Source organism: the organism of the source record quoted next, unplaced genomic scaffold (genome assembly GCF_019419815.1).
Source record: "Pyrus x bretschneideri cultivar Hongxiangsu unplaced genomic scaffold, Pyrus_bretschneideri_v1 Contig70, whole genome shotgun sequence".
Taxonomy (NCBI): Eukaryota; Viridiplantae; Streptophyta; class Magnoliopsida; order Rosales; family Rosaceae; genus Pyrus; species Pyrus x bretschneideri.
The window spans coordinates 1,675,438-1,697,595 of record NW_025999810.1 but is presented as its reverse complement, the minus strand read 5'-3'; the positions used below and the strand labels follow the sequence as shown (position 1 = coordinate 1,697,595).

Genomic DNA, 22,158 nt, shown 5'->3' with positions numbered 1-22,158 from the left:
AAAAGATATTAACTGGGGTTTTTCTTGACGTATGGTGATGTTTTGGTATAACTAACTGGTTAAGAAGATGATAATTGGTATGTTGGGGTTGAATAAGGATCATATTGACTGACTAATTCCGTTTGATAATTGGGACGTGGTGTTTGGTAATTTGGCCTAAGGTTTCCTATTGTGGAACCTAAGGGAGTGAAACGGTTGGTAATGGCTAAGGCCAATGAAGAATACGGGCTTGATTCTTGTTTTACTGGTGGTGATGGTAAAGTGGCTGGAAGCCTCCTCTGATCAGGTCTTCTTGCTGTCATTCTTCCCCTATAGAAATTCTTTGGTTAGGAAATCAGGGATGCAATTTTGACCACCTTTGATGTATTCGATTTCAAAATAAAAAATACTTAATATAGCTTGCCATCGTACAAAACTTTGTTTTGATGCAATGTTTTGAACATCTTTTTGTAAAACATGTTTTGTAGATTTGCAATCAACTCTGATTAAAAACTTTTGATTTAATAATATAGATAATATTTCTTTCTTAATAGTACTATAATTACTTTGTGTTGGATTCCATACTCCTAAATGGAAACAAACAATTTGTTCAGGAGATCCGAACGAAATTGACTGTTTTAGAATACCTTCGTAACCAATTTCAGAGGCATCAGTTTCAACAATTTTGAAGGAATTAGGAGTTGAAATGCCAAGACAGGGCAAAGTATGAGTACTGGACCATGATGAGGGATTTTCTTTTAGACAATCAAACAAGGGTTTGCATTGTTGTCCAAGATGTGGATAAAATTTTGCAACATAATTTAAAGATCCTAGAAATCTCTGTAATTGGGTTTTATCAGTGATTTCATCTGGAAACTTATCTGCAGATTGAATTACTCTATCTATTGGTTGAATGGTTGACTGGTGGATATTGTATCCTAAAAACCTAATTTTGGTTTGGAATAACTTAATTTTGGTTGCCGAGACAACTAATCTATTTGACTTAATTATCCTAGCAAACATGTTTAAGTGTTTCCAATGCTTATCTATTGATTTGGAATAAATGAGAACCTCGTGAATGTAAACAATTGAGTAATGACTGTATTGATTAAATATTTCGTTCATGATATTCTAAAATTCACTGGGGGCATTCTTAAGACGGAATGGCATTACATTCCATTCATAATGACCAAAAGGAGTGACAAATGTTGTTTTGTATTTATCATCCTCATGAATTTGAATCTACCAAAATCCAAACTTCATATCGAATTTTGAGAAGATTACAGTTTGACTAAAGGTTGGTTTGGTATTGCTGTGCTTTGAAAAAAAAAAAACTATTGTTGTGTTGTGAGAATAAGCTCATTTTTGCTGCTTCATGTTTTCAGCTTTTTTTCATCCAAAACTGTGAAAATAAGCTGTTTTAAAGTGTTTACCAAACACCATTTTGAGCTTAGCTTTTTTTTATACCCACTTTTTATAAAAGCACCTCAGTACCAAACCAGTACTAAGCCTTTTAATTAAATCTCTTTTATTAGGAATTGGATACCTTATCCTTTCCAAGACTTCATTAAGAGGCTTGTAATTAATGACTAACCTGTGAGTTCCTCTTTCTAATTCAACGTTCTTTCGGACGTAGAAAGCAAGACAAGACCAAGGCGATTTACTTTCGTAATGATTCCTTTATTGAGAAGTTCTTGAATTTCTGTTTTGCAGAATTCCATAACTTCTTGACTCATTTGGATTGGTCTGGCTTTTGTTGGTATTTTCTTTTCATTAAATTCCTTATTGTAAGGAAGTTTAACAATATGTTGTTTTCTGTGCCAAAAGTCGTCGGGAATATCCGAACAAATTTCATTAACAAGTTTCTTTTGAAAGTTGTCAATGCTTTGTAACAAAGATTTGTTTGTTAATTGTTCTTCAATTCTTTTGTAATTAATTTCTTCTTTTAAGAAATTAATTTGTTGTGATTTTTTGGTAACTAGATTGATGGTTTTGAGATGCTATCTTTTTGTAATTGTCTTAATTTTTTGAGATCTGTTTCCGTGCAGATCTCAAATGTGATTTTTTGTCCTAACATTCTGGTAGTTATACAATTATGGTGTACCTTAAAAGGATATAGGAGAGTTATGAAGGGGAGACCTAAAATGATTGGGTCGGAAATGTTTTTTTTATCAAAACAAATGGAGTTTTAAAACAAACATTGTTTTGACAAACATGAGCTTTTGGGATTTCATATTTTAACTGCATTGGTGACTAATTTACAGCACTAAGAATTTCTGTTGATTTATGGAAATACTTAGTAGGAATTAAACCTTCTTGAATACAATTCAAGTCTGTGCCTGAGTCAATTAAGGCAATTGTTTCTAACTGGAAATCTTCAATTATTATTTTTATTTTAGAACACCATTTTTGAATCCTAATTTTTTTTTTTTTTTTTGTAGTAATCCTAAAACTAGGTTTTCTGTTGGATTTTCTATGGATTTGGATTCTGACCCTTGGTCGGAGGAAGAACTATTGTGTTCTTCATCATTATTGCCAATGAGTGCTTGTGTTTGGATACTACTGAGATGTGAGTGAATTTCTATGTTTTCTGATTTTAAGGACTTAATTTCTTCCTTAATTTTGTTATCTTCTCTTTGTAGATCTTTGACCGTAATTTCTTTCTTAGCTTTATTAAATCTTTCCAGGGTTGCGTTAAGACAGATGTTTGGGGCCACTTGGGGTTGACTAGTATTGGCTTCTTCAAGGGAGACTAACTTCTTAAGTTTCTTTAAATAAAATGACTTTAGTTCAGAGTCATCTACTTTGCTGATTAACTCGATAAGAAGATTTTCTTGTTCTTCTTGTTTATTGAGGACTGAAATCTTTTTACAACAAGTATCAGTGTATCCTATTTTAATGTCGGGGGATGAAAGACTACTTGAGGAATTCTTGGAAGAGGACGAATTAGAACTTAAATCATCTTCGGATTGATATGGTCTGTGTCTCTTAATTCTAAGACCTGGATTAGCTGGGTTTTCTCTTCCTCAGAGATTTTTGACTGGTTGATTGTTTTCTTGACTCTAAATTTATTTGCATAATGACCGAATTTGCCACACTTGTAGCAATTTCCCTTTTGTTCTTGGTTCTTGGAGTGAAATTTTCTTCTCATAAAATTTATTTGTTTCAAAATTCTTATTTTTGAATTTGTTATATTTGGGATGTCTCTTATTGGAGTACCTATTTGGGTACCTATTGTAGGCTTCAGATTTTTTCCTTTTGTTGGATGGAGCAATAGGAGGTAATCCATATTGTTCACAAAATGTTCCTAATTTGTATTTGGCTATTGACTTGTCTTTGTTGACTTGTTCGGTAATTTTCATATCAATACACATTTTCAATTCTTCTTTATGGATAATATTAATAATATTTCCATAAGTAAGGGTATGATATGGTATGATACCTTCTTCATTAACTAAAACATTTCTAATTTTATGGGCAAATAGATTTGGTAATCCATTAATGAATTTTTCTTTCCAAAATTGTTGATTACTATCCTCTCTAAGCATGACTCTAGACATGAAAGCATCTTTGTACCATCTAAAACCGCTTAGGGTTGGACATCTTAAGTTACTAAGTTGGTCATGAATTTTGGAGGTGACATTATTGAGTGTCCTTATGAAATGTTCTATAATGGTAAAAAGTAATGTGTTGCATCTGGGACTCCTCGTCCTATATGCTCATCAAAGATGGGTGTTCCATCTTCGTCTCTTTTGACTGCATTGTTAATTTCATTTCTTGATTGTTGAGTGAGATGTTTTTCCCACTAGGAATGAAGCATTCCTATAAATATAGTGACCAAAAGATCGACAACTTGTGTTTCACTGAGGTTATGATTGGTAATATAACTATTAGCAACAATGGAGATGTGTTGTAATTTATTCAAAAGTTCTTGTTTTGATATTCTATCTATGTTCCATTCATAGAGTTTATCAGTTGAGACTGAGAATTGGTTTTGGATGTTTCTTTCCTCAAATTGAATATCCGAAGGTGTTGGCCTTAGATACCAATTTTTGGCAAGAATTGTTGGGTTGACTCTTTTTTTTTGTGATTTATTTTAGTTCAACATTTTGAAAAGCTTCTTCTACGTTTCTGATGGAATTTGTTTCATTTTCTCCTTCTAAATCCCATGTCAAAAGTTGTTTCTGGTTGAGATTTATCCGGATGTTGTAAAACATTGACTGTTTTTTCTTGTTTTAATTCTTGTAACATTTGATCTATTTTTTGATTTATGGAAATTGTTTTTAAAGCTATTGTGCTAGAGGAAGACTCTGGGAAGTTGACTAAGGGTTTTTCCCTAATTGTTGGTTTTGGTTGAGAAAGTCTATCTATTTTGGTTTCTATTTTGTCTAATTGTTTTCCTATGGTGTGTAGACTCTAGTTTGTGAAATTGTTTTGGTCGATGACTGGCTTGACTCCTGCATTTTCTTTTGGAAGTTTGAAAGGAGTGGTTGGTACTTGTGTGTTTGCAGTTGTAATTAAAATTGTTTTTTGTGGAGGTGGCTAGAAGAGACTATGGTTTTGTCTTCTTTAATCCAATTTTGATGATGACTTCTAAATTCTTTTCAGACTCGTAATATTTTTCAATGAAATCGAAGAAAAATACTTCAAATTTGTGCTTTTTCATGAAATTGGTCCATTTAGCATAAATGTCCAATTTTTGTTCTTTTGTATATTTATTTCGAAAAATATTCCTTCTAGGAATATTTTCTATTGCTTCGATGTCAGCATTGAGTTTCTTCCATCGAATTTTGAATGGTTTGTTCGGTATGAGTAATTGGTGGTTAATTTGACTTGCTTCGAACTCAAATTTTGTTGGAAAGGTTTGTTCTCTTGGTTTTGATGTTAGGTTGGTATCGTGGGTGAGTTACCTGAGAGGTTGTTTCTAACGATTTTAATTTTATGTTGATCAAGTCATTAATTAATTCTTGTTGGATGACTGCTGAGCTAGTTTCTACTGCTTTTAATTTTCTATTAACTAAGGAATTGATTAAATCTTGATCTCGACCCACCATATCGGCTGATGTCGATCCAGAAAAAGAATTCCTACTTGGTTTTAAAGATTTGTGTGATTGGGCTAACTCGTGTAAGTGGACACTAGATTTTCTGGCTGGACGGTCAAAGTTGATTTTAACTATCCTGTCAAAATATTGTTCTATGTTGTCTAGGTTGACTAAACTATTTTGGATACTAACTGGCATACTTTCATTAATCAAACACCAGTCTGAAGGCAAACTGCTATATGACCACCTAATGGTTTTGGGTATTTTGATGTTAGCGTTTTCTTGATTAGTTTGGATTAGGAGTGTATGGTCTCTAGGACTTTTAACTAAGGCTTCGAAATTCATGTTTGTTCCTATGACTTTATAGTAGACTCTGAAAATTAAAGCTAATGGTTGGACTCCTTCAAGGACTTGGCACCCTGAAGTTTTTATGTTTAATGTGAGTACTTTCAGCATCTGGGGGTCTGAAAGATTTATTGTGAGATTTGGCAAACAATCAAAATGAATTGGTCCATGGTAAAGATTTGATTTAATCATTCCAAAAATGCTATCATTAAGGTTAGTGAATCTTGCATCTCGGAGACATAACAAAACAGAGGTATTGAGGCCCCTTCTTGTTAAGGGCTTGACTGGTATTTGGACTAGACCTATGTGAATGTAATTGTAACCATCTTTTCTATGAATTTTGATTTGTTCTGGTGTGAATAATTGACAAGTTTCATGTTTTTTATTAAGAGCATACGCTTTTTCAACTTTTTTGACGTGGTGTCACTTCTAAAAGAGGCTACTGACCATTTCTTTTTGTAAATGTTTTTACTAGAAACCTTGGGGTATTCCAATCGCCAAAGTCGACATTGTCATCTGTTTGAAATTCTAATTTTTGTTCTTCATTTACTATGTCTGGAATCCTACTTAACTGGATCTGGAGCTAGTGCTGGCAGTTGAATTAGATCTAAATAATCTACTCATATTGTTCAAAATGCAAGTTTTCAATATGCAGAAAATCTTACTGGCTTTACCTTTCTCGCGTATTTGCTAAACTCCCTCTCCACTCATGCGATCGGCTCATGCCAATCTTATGGACTTCTTGTTTGGAACACGCCTTACTGTTTGGGTTGAGAGTACAATCCTACGTAGAAGGTTAACAAATAAGATAAGCTGTAAATGAAAACTGAACAATGAATAAATGTAGTGACTAAAAAGATAATAATTGTCCTCATCGTTATAATTGTCCTAATCATTATTAACAATTCATATATATATATATGGTGATCTCTGCTCTCACAAATTAATGCTCATATTGGCACTAAGTCCTATTCCTAGTTTTAAGCACAAGGCAATCAGACAGAGGTGAAAAGATCACTAGCTACAAGCTTTGTTTCCCGCATTCATGGCTTCCTCTGGTGCGAATTCATCAGGTCAGTGCTCTACAATGTTTTCATAGGCTTAAGCTTTTGTTATTTGGCTGTGATATTAGTAACTTGATAGATCATGTGGTGTTAAAGTTTACATGTGGTATCAGAGCCATAGATTTAAGTTCTTAAATTCAATCGACAAAATCTATTGAATAAAATAAAAATTAAAAGAAAAAAAAAAAAAAAAAAAAGACAACTTCAGTTGTCAGGTTTCGAGACGGGGTTCTAGTTACTTGAAATAAATCTGGGATTACACAACACGGTGCATTTGAATAAAAAAAAAAAAAAAAAAAGGTTATTCAAAATTTTTTGACCATTAGAACTCGAAAGCCTGCATTTTGTTTGGGTTTTTCTGGGATTTAGGAAATTGAATATCATATCTTTGTTCACTCTTCCTTGTTCTCTCTTCTTTGCAATTTTGTGCCTGGTCATTCTGGCTATTGAATATATCTGCTTTTTCCTTCCGCTGCGTGATGTTTGATTTTTCATTCATCAGGATATGTATTCTGAAACCCAGACAATTAACATGAAATCCGAGTTTAGTTTCGCTTTAAATTTGCGTAAGTTTGATTAGAATTATATAACAAAACCTATCGTTAATTTTGATTCAAACTAATTCATCAGTGGGCAAATGAATTGATCACCTATAAAGGATATATTCAGTTTTAATTTTCATTGAATAAGGTATTCAGTTCCTCAATTGATGTTTATATTTAACTTTTGACTATTTCGTATGAGGTGAATACCTTCTTGTGAATGAGATGAATTATTCTAGGATTAAATGCTATGCTTGCTTAAGTTTTCAATAAAACCGTTCATCCTACATGTGCTTATCAACTAAATTGTGTTGAGATTATATATATGGATAATAGTTGTGATGTCTTGATGTGCAATAGACTGAGGAATGAACACAGGACTCTAAAGTTTATATTGTGATTTGTATGTTCATTAGTGTCTGCAATATCGATGAAGACCTTAAACTTGGCAAACATTCCAATCCTCACTGGTGGAAGCAACTACAAAAAATGGAGAAGAGATATCAATTTGATGTGGACTCTTAATGAGTTTGATATAGTAATTGATAATCCCAAGCCTATTGTCACTGATCAAAGCACTTCCAAGCCTATTGTCACTGATCAAAGCACCAGGGCTGAGAAATCAGATCATGAAAGATATACAAGGGCTGGTAAAGTGGAACTTTCCATCTTGGAAAGTGGGATGATTGATACTATCAGAGGAGGAATAAAGAAACTACTGCTGGGTATGGATTACATGACAACCATTGGAAAGAAGTTTAAGGAGTTTGAGAAAGCAGAAGCAAGTCAATACATGTCCTTGCTTACTACATACAAAATTGAGGGCACTGGCTCCATAAAGGATCATATAATGAAGATGACAGATGCTGCTGAGAAATTGAATTCCATATATGTAAACATCGGTGAGAAGCAGCTTGTGTTCATGATTCTTCAAGCCCTTCCTACTAAGTACAGTTAGTTAAAAGTCTCATACAACACACAAGATAACAGTTGGGATATAGATGAACTGATTGCACAATGTGTGCAAGAGGAAACTCGGCAAAAGTAGGAGAAAGGCAAGGAGATTGAGGAAGTAAACTTTGTGCAATTTGGAAAAGAGAAGAAACCATTCAACAATGGGGGTTCTTCTAGTCCTAAAAAGAATTCTAAATTCTCTAAGAATTCTAATAGGTTCAATGCGTCTGCTAAAGTGAATGACTCCCCTAGAAAATATATCAAATTTAAAGCTAAACCTCAAGATGTGAATAAACTTAAGTGTTTTTGGTGTAAAACTAAGGGTCATTTAAAAGTCAATTGTGAAAATTTTAAAGATATTTTAAAGAGCAAAGAAAAAGAACAAGTACTTGTCTGAGTTGAATCAAATCTTTGTGAAGTACCTGTTGATTCTTAGTGGTTTGACACTGGATGTTCAGTGCATATTACTAACTCTTTAGAAGGTTTTCAAAAATAATAGGAAATTGGAAATGATTTATATAATGTTTTTGTTGGGGAAGGGACTAAAGTTACAGTAGATTCAATTGGGATTGTAAAATTAAAATTGACTTCTAGTTTTGTTTTGGAGTTGAAGGATGTGTTATATGTGCCTAAGATGAGAAGGAACCTAATTTTTGCTTCTAAAATTGTAAAAGATGGTCTCTCTTTTCTTGCTCATGAAGTGTGTTTAAAAATCTTTAACAAAAACTGTCTTGACACTATTTTAGGAACTGCTTTCTTGTCTGATAATTTGTGGCATCTTGAATGCACTGTTCAGATACTAAATCACTCAGTTTTAAATATTTGTACCAAACGAATACTTGAGTAAGACACTTCATACATTCCCTGGCAGAAAAGACTAGGAAACATCTCAAAGGAAAGGATAATTAAACTTTCAAAAGCTGAATTGATTCCAAAATTAGATCTCACTACTGCAACTATACGTGTTGACTACTTAAAAGGTAAAATGACTAATTTTAGGAAATTAGATGCCAAAAAGAGTCAGGGATTACTTGAAATTATACACACTGATATCTGTGATCCTTTTCCAGTCAAAACAATACGTGGAAACAAGTATTTTATCAACTTTATAGATGATTTTTCTAGACTTGGATACACTTTTCTCATTAGTGAGAAAGCTGATGCCCTAAAGTGCTTTATAATTTATAAAATTGAGGCTGAAAAACAATTAGATAGGGTTATTAAAATTGTTAGATCCAATAGGGGAGGATAATACATTGGCAGGTACACTGAATCAAGGGAACAAAACGGACCATTTGCACTCTATTTGGAGAAAAATGGTATTGTAGCTCAATATACAACACCTAGGTCACCTCATCAAAATGGAGTCTCAGATAGAAGAAATAGGACCCTTATTAGTGTGGTTAGAAGCATGATGACAAGGTCCAAGTTACTAGGTTTCTTGTGGGGAGAAGATTTGAAAACTGCAAATTACATTCTAAATAGAGTTCCAAGTAAATATGTTTCTTCCACACCTTTTGAGCTATGGCATGGCAGGGCACCTAGTTTTCAATACTTTCATGTTTGGGGCTGCAAAGCTGAATCCGGATTCTATAATCCAAATGAAAAAAAGTTGGATTCAAGAACTCAGTCACGTTACTTCATAGGTTATCCTAAAAAATTGAAAGGGTATAGGTTCTATGTTTCTCAAGGCCATATTCGAATTCAAGAAACACACAATGCAACCTTCTTGGAAGATCAAGATGTTTCAAACCTATCAAGGGAATTTATAAAGAGTTGGTTCAAGCTTCTGAAAACACTGGACAAATAATTTACATTAAGTATTGTTATTTCCTAAACCAAGGTCAACTGAAATAGAAAACTTAAATGCATAATTGTTTCTGGCACTGAGAATATTATGGAGATAGATCCAGTTGCAACATTTTCTGATAATGTCACTGAATCACATCAACAAGTACCAAATGAAGTGACATCACATTTTGAGTCAAGGAAGTCAACCAGAGTTCGAAAGTCAATAGTTGTGAGTGATTATGTTTATTTACAAGAAATCGATTTTGACATAGGTGATGTTGATAATCGTCTTTCATACACTCAGGCCATGGGAAGTTCTCAATTAATTTTATGGCAGAATGTAATGAAGGATGAGCTAGATTCAATGTTCAAGAACAATGTTTGGACACTTGTGGAGTCTAGTTCTCAAATTAAGCCTATAGGTTGCAAGTGGGTGTATAAAACCAAAAGAGATGCTATTGGAATTGAGAGATTCAAAGCCCAGTTAGTTGCAAAGGGTTTTACTCAGAGAGAAGGTATTGATTACAATGATACTTTTTCTTCAGTATCTTCTAAAGATTCAATGAGAGTTATCATGTCTTTGGCTGCATATTTTGATTTGGAGTTGCATCAAATGGATGTCAAAATGACTTTCTTAGTAAAGACCTAGAAGAGAGCATTTACATGAAGCAATGAACTGGATTTGTTAAAAAGAGGAAGGAAAATATGGTTTGCAGGCTCAATAAGTCAATATATGGGTTAAAGTAAGCTTCTAGACAGTGGTATTTGAAATTTGTCCAAATTGTTTCTTCACAGGGGTTTGAACAAAACAAATTCTATGATTGCATTTACATTAAGTTTTATGGTTCAAAGTTTATCTTTTTGATACTTTATGTTGACAATATCCTTTTAGCAAGTTCTTGTCCTCAATTGTTACATAGTACTAAAAAGATGCTCAGTGAGAATTTTGAAATGAAGGATCTAGGAGAGGCACACTATGTGTTGGAAATTGAGATCATTCGTGGTAGACAGAGGAGACTACTTGGTTTATCACAAAGAGGTTACATAATAGATTATTGCTTTGATTCAATATGGAGAGTTGTAATAGTGGCTAGGTTCCAGTCCACAAGGGAGATAAATTTTCAAGAAATCAATGTCCAAATACTGATTTGGAGATTAAGAAAATGCAATCCAAACCTTATGCTTCTCTGGTAGGAAGCCTCATGTATGCAACCATTTTTACAAGGCCAGATATTGCTTTTATTGTAGGTATGTTGGCAAGGTTTCAAGCAAATACAAGAGAAGCACATTGGATATCTGCTAAGAAGGATTTAAGATACTTATAGAGAACCAAGAGTTTCATGTTGGTTTATGGCAGAAGTGAGTCTTTGGAACTTGAGGGGTATACTGACTCGGATTTGGCTGGTGATGTGGATGATAGAAATTCAATAGGTGGTTACATATTTATGTTAAATGGCGGTGCAATTTCTTGGAAAAGTGCAAAACAGACTATTATTGCTACTTCGACGATGGAGGCTGAATTTGTAGCTTGTTTTGAAGGAATGAAGCAAGCAGCTTGGTTGAAAAATTTTATGACAGAATTGAAGATCATAAACTCAGTTCAAAAACCTGTAAGAATATATTGTGATAATAACTCAGTTGTGTTCTTTGCAAAGAATAACAAAAGAACTTCAGCTTCAGGGCTGATGGATGTGAAATTTCTTAAAGTTAGAAAACAAGTTGAATAAAAGGCAGTAATTGAAGTGCAATATATTAGTACAGTCTTGATGCTTGCTGATCCATTAACTGACAGGAGCATATTTATGCTACTTATCTATGTTGTTTCCTTGCATTTAGTTAGCTAACTAGTACTTATTATAGTCTTTTAAACTATTTTCGTATGCTTTTAGGTCCTAATGGCAAAAGGAGCAAGAAAGTGCATTTTGGAGCTATTTTGAGCAGTTTTGGGCATGGATTGGATAGCTTAACTATGGAGCAAACTGGATGGACGAAATTGAAGTCAAGAGAGGCTAGGAAGGGTTACAAATCTGGAGAAAGAAGTTCAAAAACAAAGAGGATAAGGAAAAAGCAAGAAATAAGGAACATTATCCAACCTTATCCTATCCAACCTTATCCTATCCAATCTTATCTTATCCTATCCTAATCTTTTGCTACCTTAATTCCAGCTGCAAAAAGGACTTAATTTGACATTAGAACACCTAAATATATGGTTCTAGAAGACCCTATCTCCTCCTAAATAGGTGCCGCGCCCTTTATCCCTTCTAAAAGTCCAATTTCTGCCACAAAACACATTGTTTCTAGAAACCCTACAAAAGTGGTGCCTCCCCCTCTTCTAGAAGCTCTAGAATCTGCAATCCTTTTCCCTTTCTTCCTTGGTCTTTGCCGTGGAATCCTAGTCCTTTTACCCTAGGATTGTGCAAACCTTTTCCCACCTAATTTCTACCACACCCTAATCTGATTTCCCCAAGGTTTAACCCTATAAATACAAGTGTTTGCCGCACCATTCAAAGCATCCATTCACTCATTCATTCATTCATACATTCAGCCATCAAACACCATAATTCACACCACATCACCCTAGTGCCGCAAGCAAGGAAGGAAGGAGAAGAAGACTAGTGCAATTTGCCATCCAATGAGGGTTCAAAATCTGCCATTGGAGTGTGGAGTGTTTCTAGGTGTATTCTATCCTTAGTTTTAGTTTAATGTTTATATTAATTTCGTTTGCAATTATGATGAACATGTGGAACTAATTTCTTTTTAGTTAGAGGTGAATTCGAAGCCATGATTATATGTTTTATATGAATTGATTATATCTAGTTATTGTTTCTTGAGTCTTGAATGTGATTTTCTTATCTCAGTTATCAAAACTTGTTGATGTATGTTGGTTGAGGGTCGACACTCAATTTGCATGTATGAATTTGATGCTAGAGTATAAGGGAGTTTCACGTAATGGTTATTCACTTATATTCACAAGTAGTGGAGGTTGCTAGTCACAATCATGTTAAGTAAATCCTTGGCATGAGTCTCATGCGTTTCATAGTGATGAATGCCTAGTCAATGCTTATGATTTTCATAGAACTTAATGACTTTTGACATGTATCTCTATCATGCGTTTCATATAGGGAACTTGAGAAAGATAATTTGGTTGCGATGCGTATTCCATCTAATTCAATGAAATAAGGAAAATCTGATGGTTAGTTGTGCGATGCAACTAACTTGGGGTGTTGTCATTCATAGTCTAAAGGAATAATAACTAGAAATTGGTTTGTATGCATATATTACGTGTGGAGAAGGACCCTCTAACTAGCCTTTCACCATTTAATTCACCCAAATTCGTTTTTGCAAAGTGTTTTATAAAAAGTTTCTGTTTTAAGTTTTAAATTCATCAAAAACAATCCCCCTTTCGTTTTGTCTTGTTATTTGAGTCAAAATCTGTTTTCTTTTAGTCTTTTGAGTCACGTTAAGTTGTATTTTCGTCAAAATCACTTGTTAGGTCTAGAATTGAGTGCTTTTGAGTGTTTGTTGTTGTTTTAAGTGTTTTAAGTTAGTTTAGAGTCTGAGTCTAGTTTAGTGTTTTTGAGTCTTATTTGTATTGATTAGCATCCCTAGTTAATCCCCGGTCTAGAACGATCCCTACTTACATATCTACTACAATTGTCACAAATAGGGTTTAATTTGTGTGTCAAGTTAATTTTCACATCATTAACTAAAGCTTTACCTATTGGAGATTTTAAGTTGCACGCTGCTCGGATGGGGTGCTTAAAGGTTTTGATTAGTGGTTGTAGTCATTCTTATATGAGGAATCACAGTACTGCAGTGACAATTGATTCATTTGGAGCAATTGGTGCAGGGCTGATGATAATAAGGTTGAATTCTTCTTTTTGTATTTTAGCTAGTTTTTGCAGCTAGTTTGATAGTTAGTTTTATGTTTTAATAAGTATCTGTGCATTTGTGCTCAAAACTTCGTTTGTGAAGTTTTTGTGGTTTCAAATGATAGATAGAATTTTAAGATTAGATTCATTTGTTGCTTTAAAAACGGTTTGTCTGTTTAGCAGATCATTATGAATTGTTCTTTGAATTAATGATAGACAGTTTGCCCTTTGTTGTGATGTTTAAGACTTTTGGAAAGTGGGAGCAATTTTGTTTAATGATTAGGTATATATTAGTTTAGTCATGAGTTATATTAACAGATTGGGTACATGTGAACTTTGAATTAAGACTGCAATTTTGTTATGAGCTTTGAATTATCTCTGCTCTCACAGATTAACGCTCATATTGGCACTAAGTCTTATTCCTAGTTTTGAGCACAAGGCAATCTGACAGAGAGGAGAAGATCACTAGCTACAAGCTTTGTTTCCTACATTCATGGCTTTCTCTGGTGCGAATTCATCAGGTTAGTGCTCTACAATGTTTTCATAGACTTCAGCTTTTATGATTTATTTGTTTGTGATTTTAGTAACTTGATAGATCATATGGTGTTAAGGTTTACAGATCTTTCTTTTGTCATTAATTATGCTGCTCAAAGTATGAGTGCCCCACGCGCATCTCATATGGCTTCTGTCAAACACATCCTCTGCTATGGTTTTGCTCGGATTTTTGACTATTCCCATGTTGATTAGGCTAGATGCCACGACTCTCACAGCTCCACTAGTGATTATTTTGTTTATCTTGGTTCCAAACAAGGGAAGAAGAGGGAGGATGGTAATCCCAAACCTAAGAAGATGCTAGAACTTAGTGCAAGGTGAAACTTGCACTGAATAAGGGAAATGGTTGCGAAAGGTTTGTTGTAACAATTTTCAATGAAGGTCACAACCACCCTATGTCAAGTGCATCACACTTATTTAGAACACACCATTGAGTTTCAGAGGCAAAGAAGGCGATGATTGAACAATGTGCAAAGGCCAATATTTCCATAAGTAAACAAGTGGCTTTGTTGGGGGTGCAAAGTGGAGGAATTGGAAATAATGGTTACACCCCCAAGGATATGTATAACGTGGAACAACAATTGTGAGCTCATCTAATCAGGCATGATGCCGAAATGTTGAAAGAGCATTTTGAGGATGAGAAAGAAAAAATGATTCATTCTATTTCAAGATGGAGATTGACGAATGCAGAACACTTGGAAATTTCTTTTGGGAAGATGCTACGTCCCGACATGGTTATGGTCTTTTTGGTGATATGATTGTGTTTGACACCACTTTCATTCGGTTGTGCATTCTTGAAAAATGAAAAAACCAAGAGCATTGAGTGGTTGTTTGAAGAAATGCTTAAGGCTATGCCGGGTGAGCCATCGAAAGTCTAATTACAAATCAAGATGGAGCCATAGCAAAGGCTATTGGTAGCAAATTACCAACCATATTTCATCGGTATCGCATATGACATATTAGTAACAAGTTCAATGACAAGGGTTGGGTTGAGGATGCTTTCAAGGATTTGCATGATTGCATATGGGATATCGAAAGCAAAGAAGAATTTAAGGCAAGGTGGAAGGTGTTGGTAGAAGAACTTGAGTTGGTTGATAAAACGTGGCTTCAGAACATTTATGACTTGTGTGCACAATGGGTTCCGACATTTTGTAAGCACACTTTTTCCGTCAGAATGTCGAGCAATCAGCGTGCTGAGAATTGTCATTCATTTTTCAAGCAATATGTGCACAGGAAGCACTCTTGATTGAATTCATCATTTGATTCATTCATTCCATTGGATGGCAACGTCAAAAAGAGGTGGTTGGTGACCATAATGATGAAAATTATGCCCCTCCATTGCAACTTTGAATGCTAATGGAAGAGCAAATGGCCAAATTGTACACAGTTTATGTTCGAAAAGTTTCAAGTGGAGGAATTCAAGAGTTTGACTTGTTTCTTGAGGGAGTAGTCCAGACATAGGAATAAGGCAGTGTACGAAGTACTTTAGTGGGCTACGGGGGTAACAAAGACGAAGAGGTTGGGGGTTGATACGACCATAGGTTACGCTAAATGTAGCTGCAAAGAGATGGAGTTTCGGGGACTTCCTTTTTGACACATGTTGGTGTATTTAAGAATGAAACAAATAGAGTTGCTTCTAGAACATTACATACAGAAAAGGTGGCTTCATGCCAAGGAAAGAAGTGGGCAAACACGCCAATAATTCTATTGTGTCCAAAAGAGCCTAGTTTTAAAAAAAAGCTTCAGACTTAATTGACAAGGCGATGAGGTTGGAGGAAGGTATATCACTTCTGTCCTAGATTTTGAAATCGCTGGATACAAAGCTAGACTATTTGGGTGGTGGTCACCATGGTCAGAAAAGGAAACAAACTGCACAGGGGGCAGGAGTTCCCAAACCGAGGTGCTTAAAGACCTTATTCAAGTTAAAAGAAAAGGGGCATTGAAGATAAGTACAAAGGAGAAGCGAATTCAAAATGATAGATGCAGGGGTAGGAAGAAGAATACAGCCAGACACAAGGTACGCAATGTAATGAAATAAAATATTGCTTATAGTTTGGTTGACAATATATTTGTGGTTGTAATATTGAAAGAAGTTTGGATTGATTTTTAATGTCCAGTTCCTGCTGGAGCAAGCTCGATGAATGCACATAGGAAACATAGAACCGTGCTGATAGTGATGTTACCAGGCGAAATAAAGTTCCTGACCCTGAACCTATTCATTGCCAACCTAAAGCAGTAACATTAAACTTATGGTCGATAATTCAGGGTTGCTAGATGACTTTTACGAATACATGATGAATGACCATTAAAGAGTGTGTGAATAATCAAATTGTAGCTAAGTAAAACACTTAAGGAAACAAACTAAAACAGGTTCTAACTAAGTAAAACACGAAATATTAAAGGGGGGATTGGTTTTGACATATTTAAAGTAAAACAAACAGATTTAAAGACTTAAACAACTTCGGACGAAATTAGGTGAATTGATGGGTGATAAGCTAGCTAGAGGGTCCTTCTCCACACATGACACACTTGCATACAAATTGATTTCCAGTTGCTTTTCCAATAAACCATGAACCTCAACACCCCAGATTAACCCTGACATCACTAATTAACCCTCGGATTTTCCTTAAGTCATTCAATTGGATGGAATACTGCATCGGCAACCAAATTATTCTTCAATAGTTCCCTACAAGAATAGCATAATAGAGATACAATCAAAGATCATTAAGCTTTGTGAAAATCATAAGCATTGACAAGGCATTTGTAACTATGACATCATGATACTCATGCTAGGAATTCAACTTAACACGATCGTGACCAGCGACCTTCACTGCATATGAATATAAGTTCATAATGATTATGTGAAACTCCCTTATATTCTAGCATCAAATTCATGCATGCAAACTAAGTGTGCACCCTCAATCAACATACAAGAAGAATGATAAGCTCATATCTATATATATTTTACATCAAATTCACTTGTCTTTTCTTAGTTAGTTCCTTATATTTTTGAGCTATTTACTTTAGTTTTTTGTTTTGTAGGATTTGTCAAGTAAAGAAAAGAAAAATAGCACAAGTGGAATTTTAAGTAACAAATTCGTCAAAACTGCCTGTGCACGTCAGCAGACTTTGGAAGCAAGTTGCGGATAGCTCAGAATGAAATAGAAAATGACCCTTTTATTCATGGAAAGCTACGGATGTCTATTTTTTGCAGCATTTCACGAATTGTTAATATCATTTTTCTAGAAAAAGTTATGGCCGTTTTAACACTGAAAGGTTCCCAAGAGGCTGAGCAGTTTGTAACTGACAAGAAAACATTGAAAGCAATAAATCCAATAAAACTAATAGCCAAAACTAATGCAGCCAAGAACAAGCCAGCTAACACCTATTCAAATATCAGAGGAAATGGAAAATTAAGTGAGAGTAATGGGCATAAAGGCTGCCCAAAGAGTTACAATTGTTTTAGCATTTCCTCTCACTTATTGTCATCACTAAATGGCTGTTAGTGGGGTGAGTTATGGAGAAAAAACTGTGGCAGCAGAAAAGTAGAAAAGGGCTACAGGTTGCAGCAGCAAAGAGGGAGAAAAAGTGTGAAAAAAAGATAGAAAAAAAAAAAGGAAAGCAAGAAAAACAGGGAAGGCTGCTGCATTGGGGAAGGAAGGAAATGAAGGAGGAAATCTTGGCATTCTCTTCTCTCGGTTTTATCTTCTCAAACTCATGTCTTTCTTTTGGTTTAATTTGAGAATTTTGTGTAACTAATTTTTAGTAGTTAGGGGCTGTTTTGAAGGCCCGAATATGATTGCAAGTTTGTTATGACATTTCGTTTGAATTACTTTTACGAATGGATGGAAATTGGTTCACTACTTGTCTCATTGATGAATTATTTATGTGTTTTCTATGGATGCATACTTAGTAAGCATATCTAGGATTCTAATGCTATGAATATGTGTGTGCCTGCCCTAGTCGAATGAGGACCTACTTATGTTCTAGAATAGTGCTTGTTAATTGCAATTAACATGTGAATCAATTTCTAGGATGAGTACGACAACGCTAGTACTTACGATGCCTTGTGATGACTCAAACTCTTTTCATTCTTAATGATTTCTACTTGTTAAATCTATGAACACACCATTCGAGATTGCATGTTAGGGACTAAGTTAAGTTGAAAACGCCATTCTCTTAACATACTACATAAGAAAGAGTAATAGTTTGAGTTCTAACATTGAGCCAACTTGAGCATCTTCATCCAAAAATGAAAGGAATTTGAATGAAACATAACATGTTTGCATGATTATTTGGTGGTGGATAGCAATTCCCCTAACTCGTTTTTCTTAATTTGTGAACTACTTAAAAATCTGTCTCTGTCTTGTTTTTGTTCGATTTAATTTAAATATCAAATAAACTCCAAAAATCCTAAATATTTGTGTGAGCATAGCTCTGTGTGTTTAGTATATGCAAATAAAATTTTGTAGACTTTAGATAAGTGTAAGTCGGTCTAATAATTATTTTTCGGTGGCTGGTCAGTAGGGACAACAGCCCAGTTTTTGTGACATTCTAAGTAGTTAGATAAAACAATCTTCTGCGAAAAAGACCCTTATTTTCATATGCTACAATTGATAAATCTTATTGTTAATAAGGAAAATTAATAGGACATTTGTGTGCTACTTTGTAGTGTGCTTTTAATCCTATCAAAGAAGTTCTGAATCAAACAGTTAAGCAAATTGCATTCATGATTTATGAAATCACAACTAGAGTTAATCAATTCATATTGCAAATATAATCATGGTTTCAAGGTCTCCTCTAGCCAAAACGAGTTTAGCCTCTCATGTTCATAGCAAAACAAAGAAAACTTAAATTAAACATTGAAAACAAAGATTGAATACACCTAGAAACGCTCCAACAATCCAACAATCTTGAATGGCAAGCACGGCTCCAATGAGTCTTCTCTCCTTTTTCTTTGTTGCGGCACAAGGGTGTTTTGGGTGTGAAATTGGGTATCATGAATGAATGGTGTAGTGCGGATGTGTATGGTTAATGGCTGAATGGGTTGTGGTGTATGGTGAATAGGTGGTCCGAATAAGGGTGTGGAAGGTTGAATGATGGCTGAATGGGTGATTGGTTGAATCTTCTTATTTTGTGCGGCAGAATGTGAATATTTTAGGGAAAGGATCATGGCTTTCATTAAATGTTTTTGGGAAAGATTTAGACCTCAAATCCTCAAGGAAAAAGTCAGAATCCTAGGGGAAAAAAGGTAGGAAAGTTGCGGCAGGAATTGAAAAGGGAAAAGGGATGCCTTGCACGGCAAGGGAAAGGGAAAGGGAGAATTGGTGCAGCAAGGACTCTTTGATTGGGATTAAGGCTTCTAGAACTTATATTTAAGTGTCCTAAATTAATTAGGAACCCCTTTGATAGCTGGAACATAAGTAGGAAAAGATTAAGATTGACTAAGTCAAAAAAAAGAAGTTTGACTCATGTTTCCTTCTTTGTAGCTGATTCCTTTTCTTCCAAGTCTTGAATTAATTTCTTCCATCACTTTAGCAGATTCCTAGCCTCCTTTGGTCTTCAATTTCGTCCATCCACCTTGCTCCAAGCATGTGCTAACCATTCCAAGCCCAAAACTGCTCCAAATGCTCCAAATTGCACTTTCTTGCTACTTTAGTCAATTGGACCTACAAACACATGAAAATAGCTTAAATCACTATAATAACTAAGAACTAACTAAGTAAATGCAAGGAAATAGGCCAACAAAGTCGCATAAATATGCTCCTATTACTAGATGATTTTTACGAATATATGAAGGATGACCGTTAAAGGGCGTGTGAATAATCAAATTGTAGCTATTCATTTTGTATGTAAGATATGTTAATTTTGTAGGGGATGAACTATTATTAACCTGTGGCCACATTTGGTTGCTTAAAGTTTGTGTGGGTCACAACAGTGATAGAATGTGTCATTAACTTCAGGTGAGATGTTATGAGATCCTATGAATATTTGTGAATATATAGGAACATCTATGAAACTTGTAGTTGCAATACTTACTTAAGCTTGAAATTACGTTATAGCTACAAAAGTCCCTAGAAAATGTACATAATTAGGATGGGAGCAAATATATAGGAAGGGGCATATGAGGCTAAGCATTCTTAGGTGTGTTGTACGCCGCCTTCATGTACTTGTGTTTGGGGTACTCACTACCATTTCTAACAATGTCTTCCACTTGCGAGCCCATAATGCCGTCCCAATCATATCCAGACCAAACTCGATGAAGATAGGAACGAAATTTCTCAAACCCATTATAGAAAGCTGAGTTACACTCTTCTTCGGGATGCTTCATTTGCCATGAATAGATTAACCTACGGCGTACATCTTCCTTCTCTTTCTCAACTAATGCTGCATACTTACACTTTTGGCTATGTATTAGGCGTTTGTACTTTGCTAATTTGCACAAGCTGTTGTTGTAATGCAACCAATGTAAACTCATTTTCAAGGCACTTTTGATGCCCACTCATTGATAGAGCATGAGTTGGTAGAAAATTTGGCCATTGATTCTACAATTTGATTGGTCGGATCATCGGAATCACCGTCACTCTTAGAGAGAGCCATGACATGTGTGCCTAAAGCATGGCTCCTAAATTGTTTCTGTGTGCATTTTATAGATGATCAGTTTAGATGTCATTAAATGGCACAACAAGCCATAAATTGATGGAAACAGATTATTTGTTTACAGCTAGTTTGTCAATAATACTCCTTCCAATTGCTTATCATTTTTTCTGTAACTATATTAGGAATGTATTGTGGACAAACCAAGTGTTTGTCCAATGACTTGTCCTTGCTTTCCATTTGTAGATTATCAATTTAGATGTCATTAAATGTGAGACCAACAAAATTGGATGGAAGTGACTGATTCATGACTGCTTATTGTATATGATGGCTTGTGAACAGTTGTGTTCAGGCTATAAAAGACTAAGTTTACAACTTCTTGTTCATAAAAAATCCTTCCAAATCCTAAACCTCTTACTGTAATGACATTAAGAATGTGTTGTAATGGCAACAAAATGTTGAGATTGTATGCTGTCACAATCAACAGGGCTAAAAAATTGACGGTTTTGTATAAATGTGTGTTTATGAGCAGTTATGAAGACCAATGTTTGCCCTCACGCAATCTTGTTGCTTTGGTTCTTCAAGTAGCATAAAATAAATTTTCAAACCACTCCCACATCCAATGTTGAATAAAGTGTACTAGCATTTGTGTTCTAAAAAACATGTACTGATCCCACTCCCACATCCATTATTGAAGACATTCTACAAACATTTGTGTTCCAAAAAAAATCTACTCATCCCAAACCCATATTTAATTATGATGACATTCTACAAATATTTTTGTTCGAAAAACCATGTACTCATCCTAGCACCATGAACTTAAATAGGTGAAGTATTACCATAACCAAGGACCTCATGTATGGAAACTTGAAGAATTTCTTGATCATTGGGCAGTACCATTTGGGCATAAAACTTCATAAAATCGAACCCCTTATGTGTAACATGTTTCTTCCTCATTTCAACTTCCTCCTTAGTAGAGGTGCACCCCTTGGAATTGTCTATTGGATAGTTTTCATTCAAATTTTTCATGTGGTGGATGCTGAATAGCAACGTAGTTGCCTCTGTCTTTAAGTCTCGGTTCTACTTTTCAACATTATTCCCCAAGAATACGCTTGATTTCTCTTTCCAACTCAAGGAGTAAACTCTTCCAAAGTAAAATATACTATGTTGAGATATGTCTACTTGAAAACTGTTAGAAATGTGCCCTAAAAGCCAATCATATGATGATACTTTACAGACATTTCACATGTTAAACTAATCTAGTTTAATATATATAAAAGGCAAAGATTATTGTTTAAAGTCGTCTCATATAAATGTTATATGCTTAAATGATAAGTCTAAGGAATAAGTAATTGGGAGAATGTGATCTAAAGAAGTTAGATTCATGGGACGATTCTCTTTCGTATACATATCCTAAATG

At 34.7% G+C, this 22,158-nt stretch overlaps 1 protein-coding gene across 1 annotated transcript; it reads left to right on the top strand.

Moving 5' to 3' along the window:
* Positions 1-6,303: 6,303 nt before the first annotated feature.
* On the top strand, positions 6,304-7,930 carry LOC103962551. Its single transcript, XM_009375265.2, has 2 exons — positions 6,304-6,439; positions 7,389-7,930. The coding sequence occupies exons 1-2, from the start codon at positions 6,412-6,414 to the stop codon at positions 7,928-7,930; spliced, it is 570 nt and encodes a 189-aa protein (XP_009373540.2). The 5' UTR covers positions 6,304-6,411.
* Positions 7,931-22,158: the final 14,228 nt, after the last annotated feature.

Bases quoted from the DNA above. Each gene is read 5' to 3' on its own strand.
- LOC103962551 (XM_009375265.2), top strand. From the start codon at position 6,412: ATGGCTTCCTCTGGTGCGAATTCATCAG. The intron at 6,440-7,388 runs GTCAGTGCTCTA...TATGTTCATTAG, and splicing joins CTCTGGTGCGAATTCATCAG to TGTCTGCAATATCGATGAAG.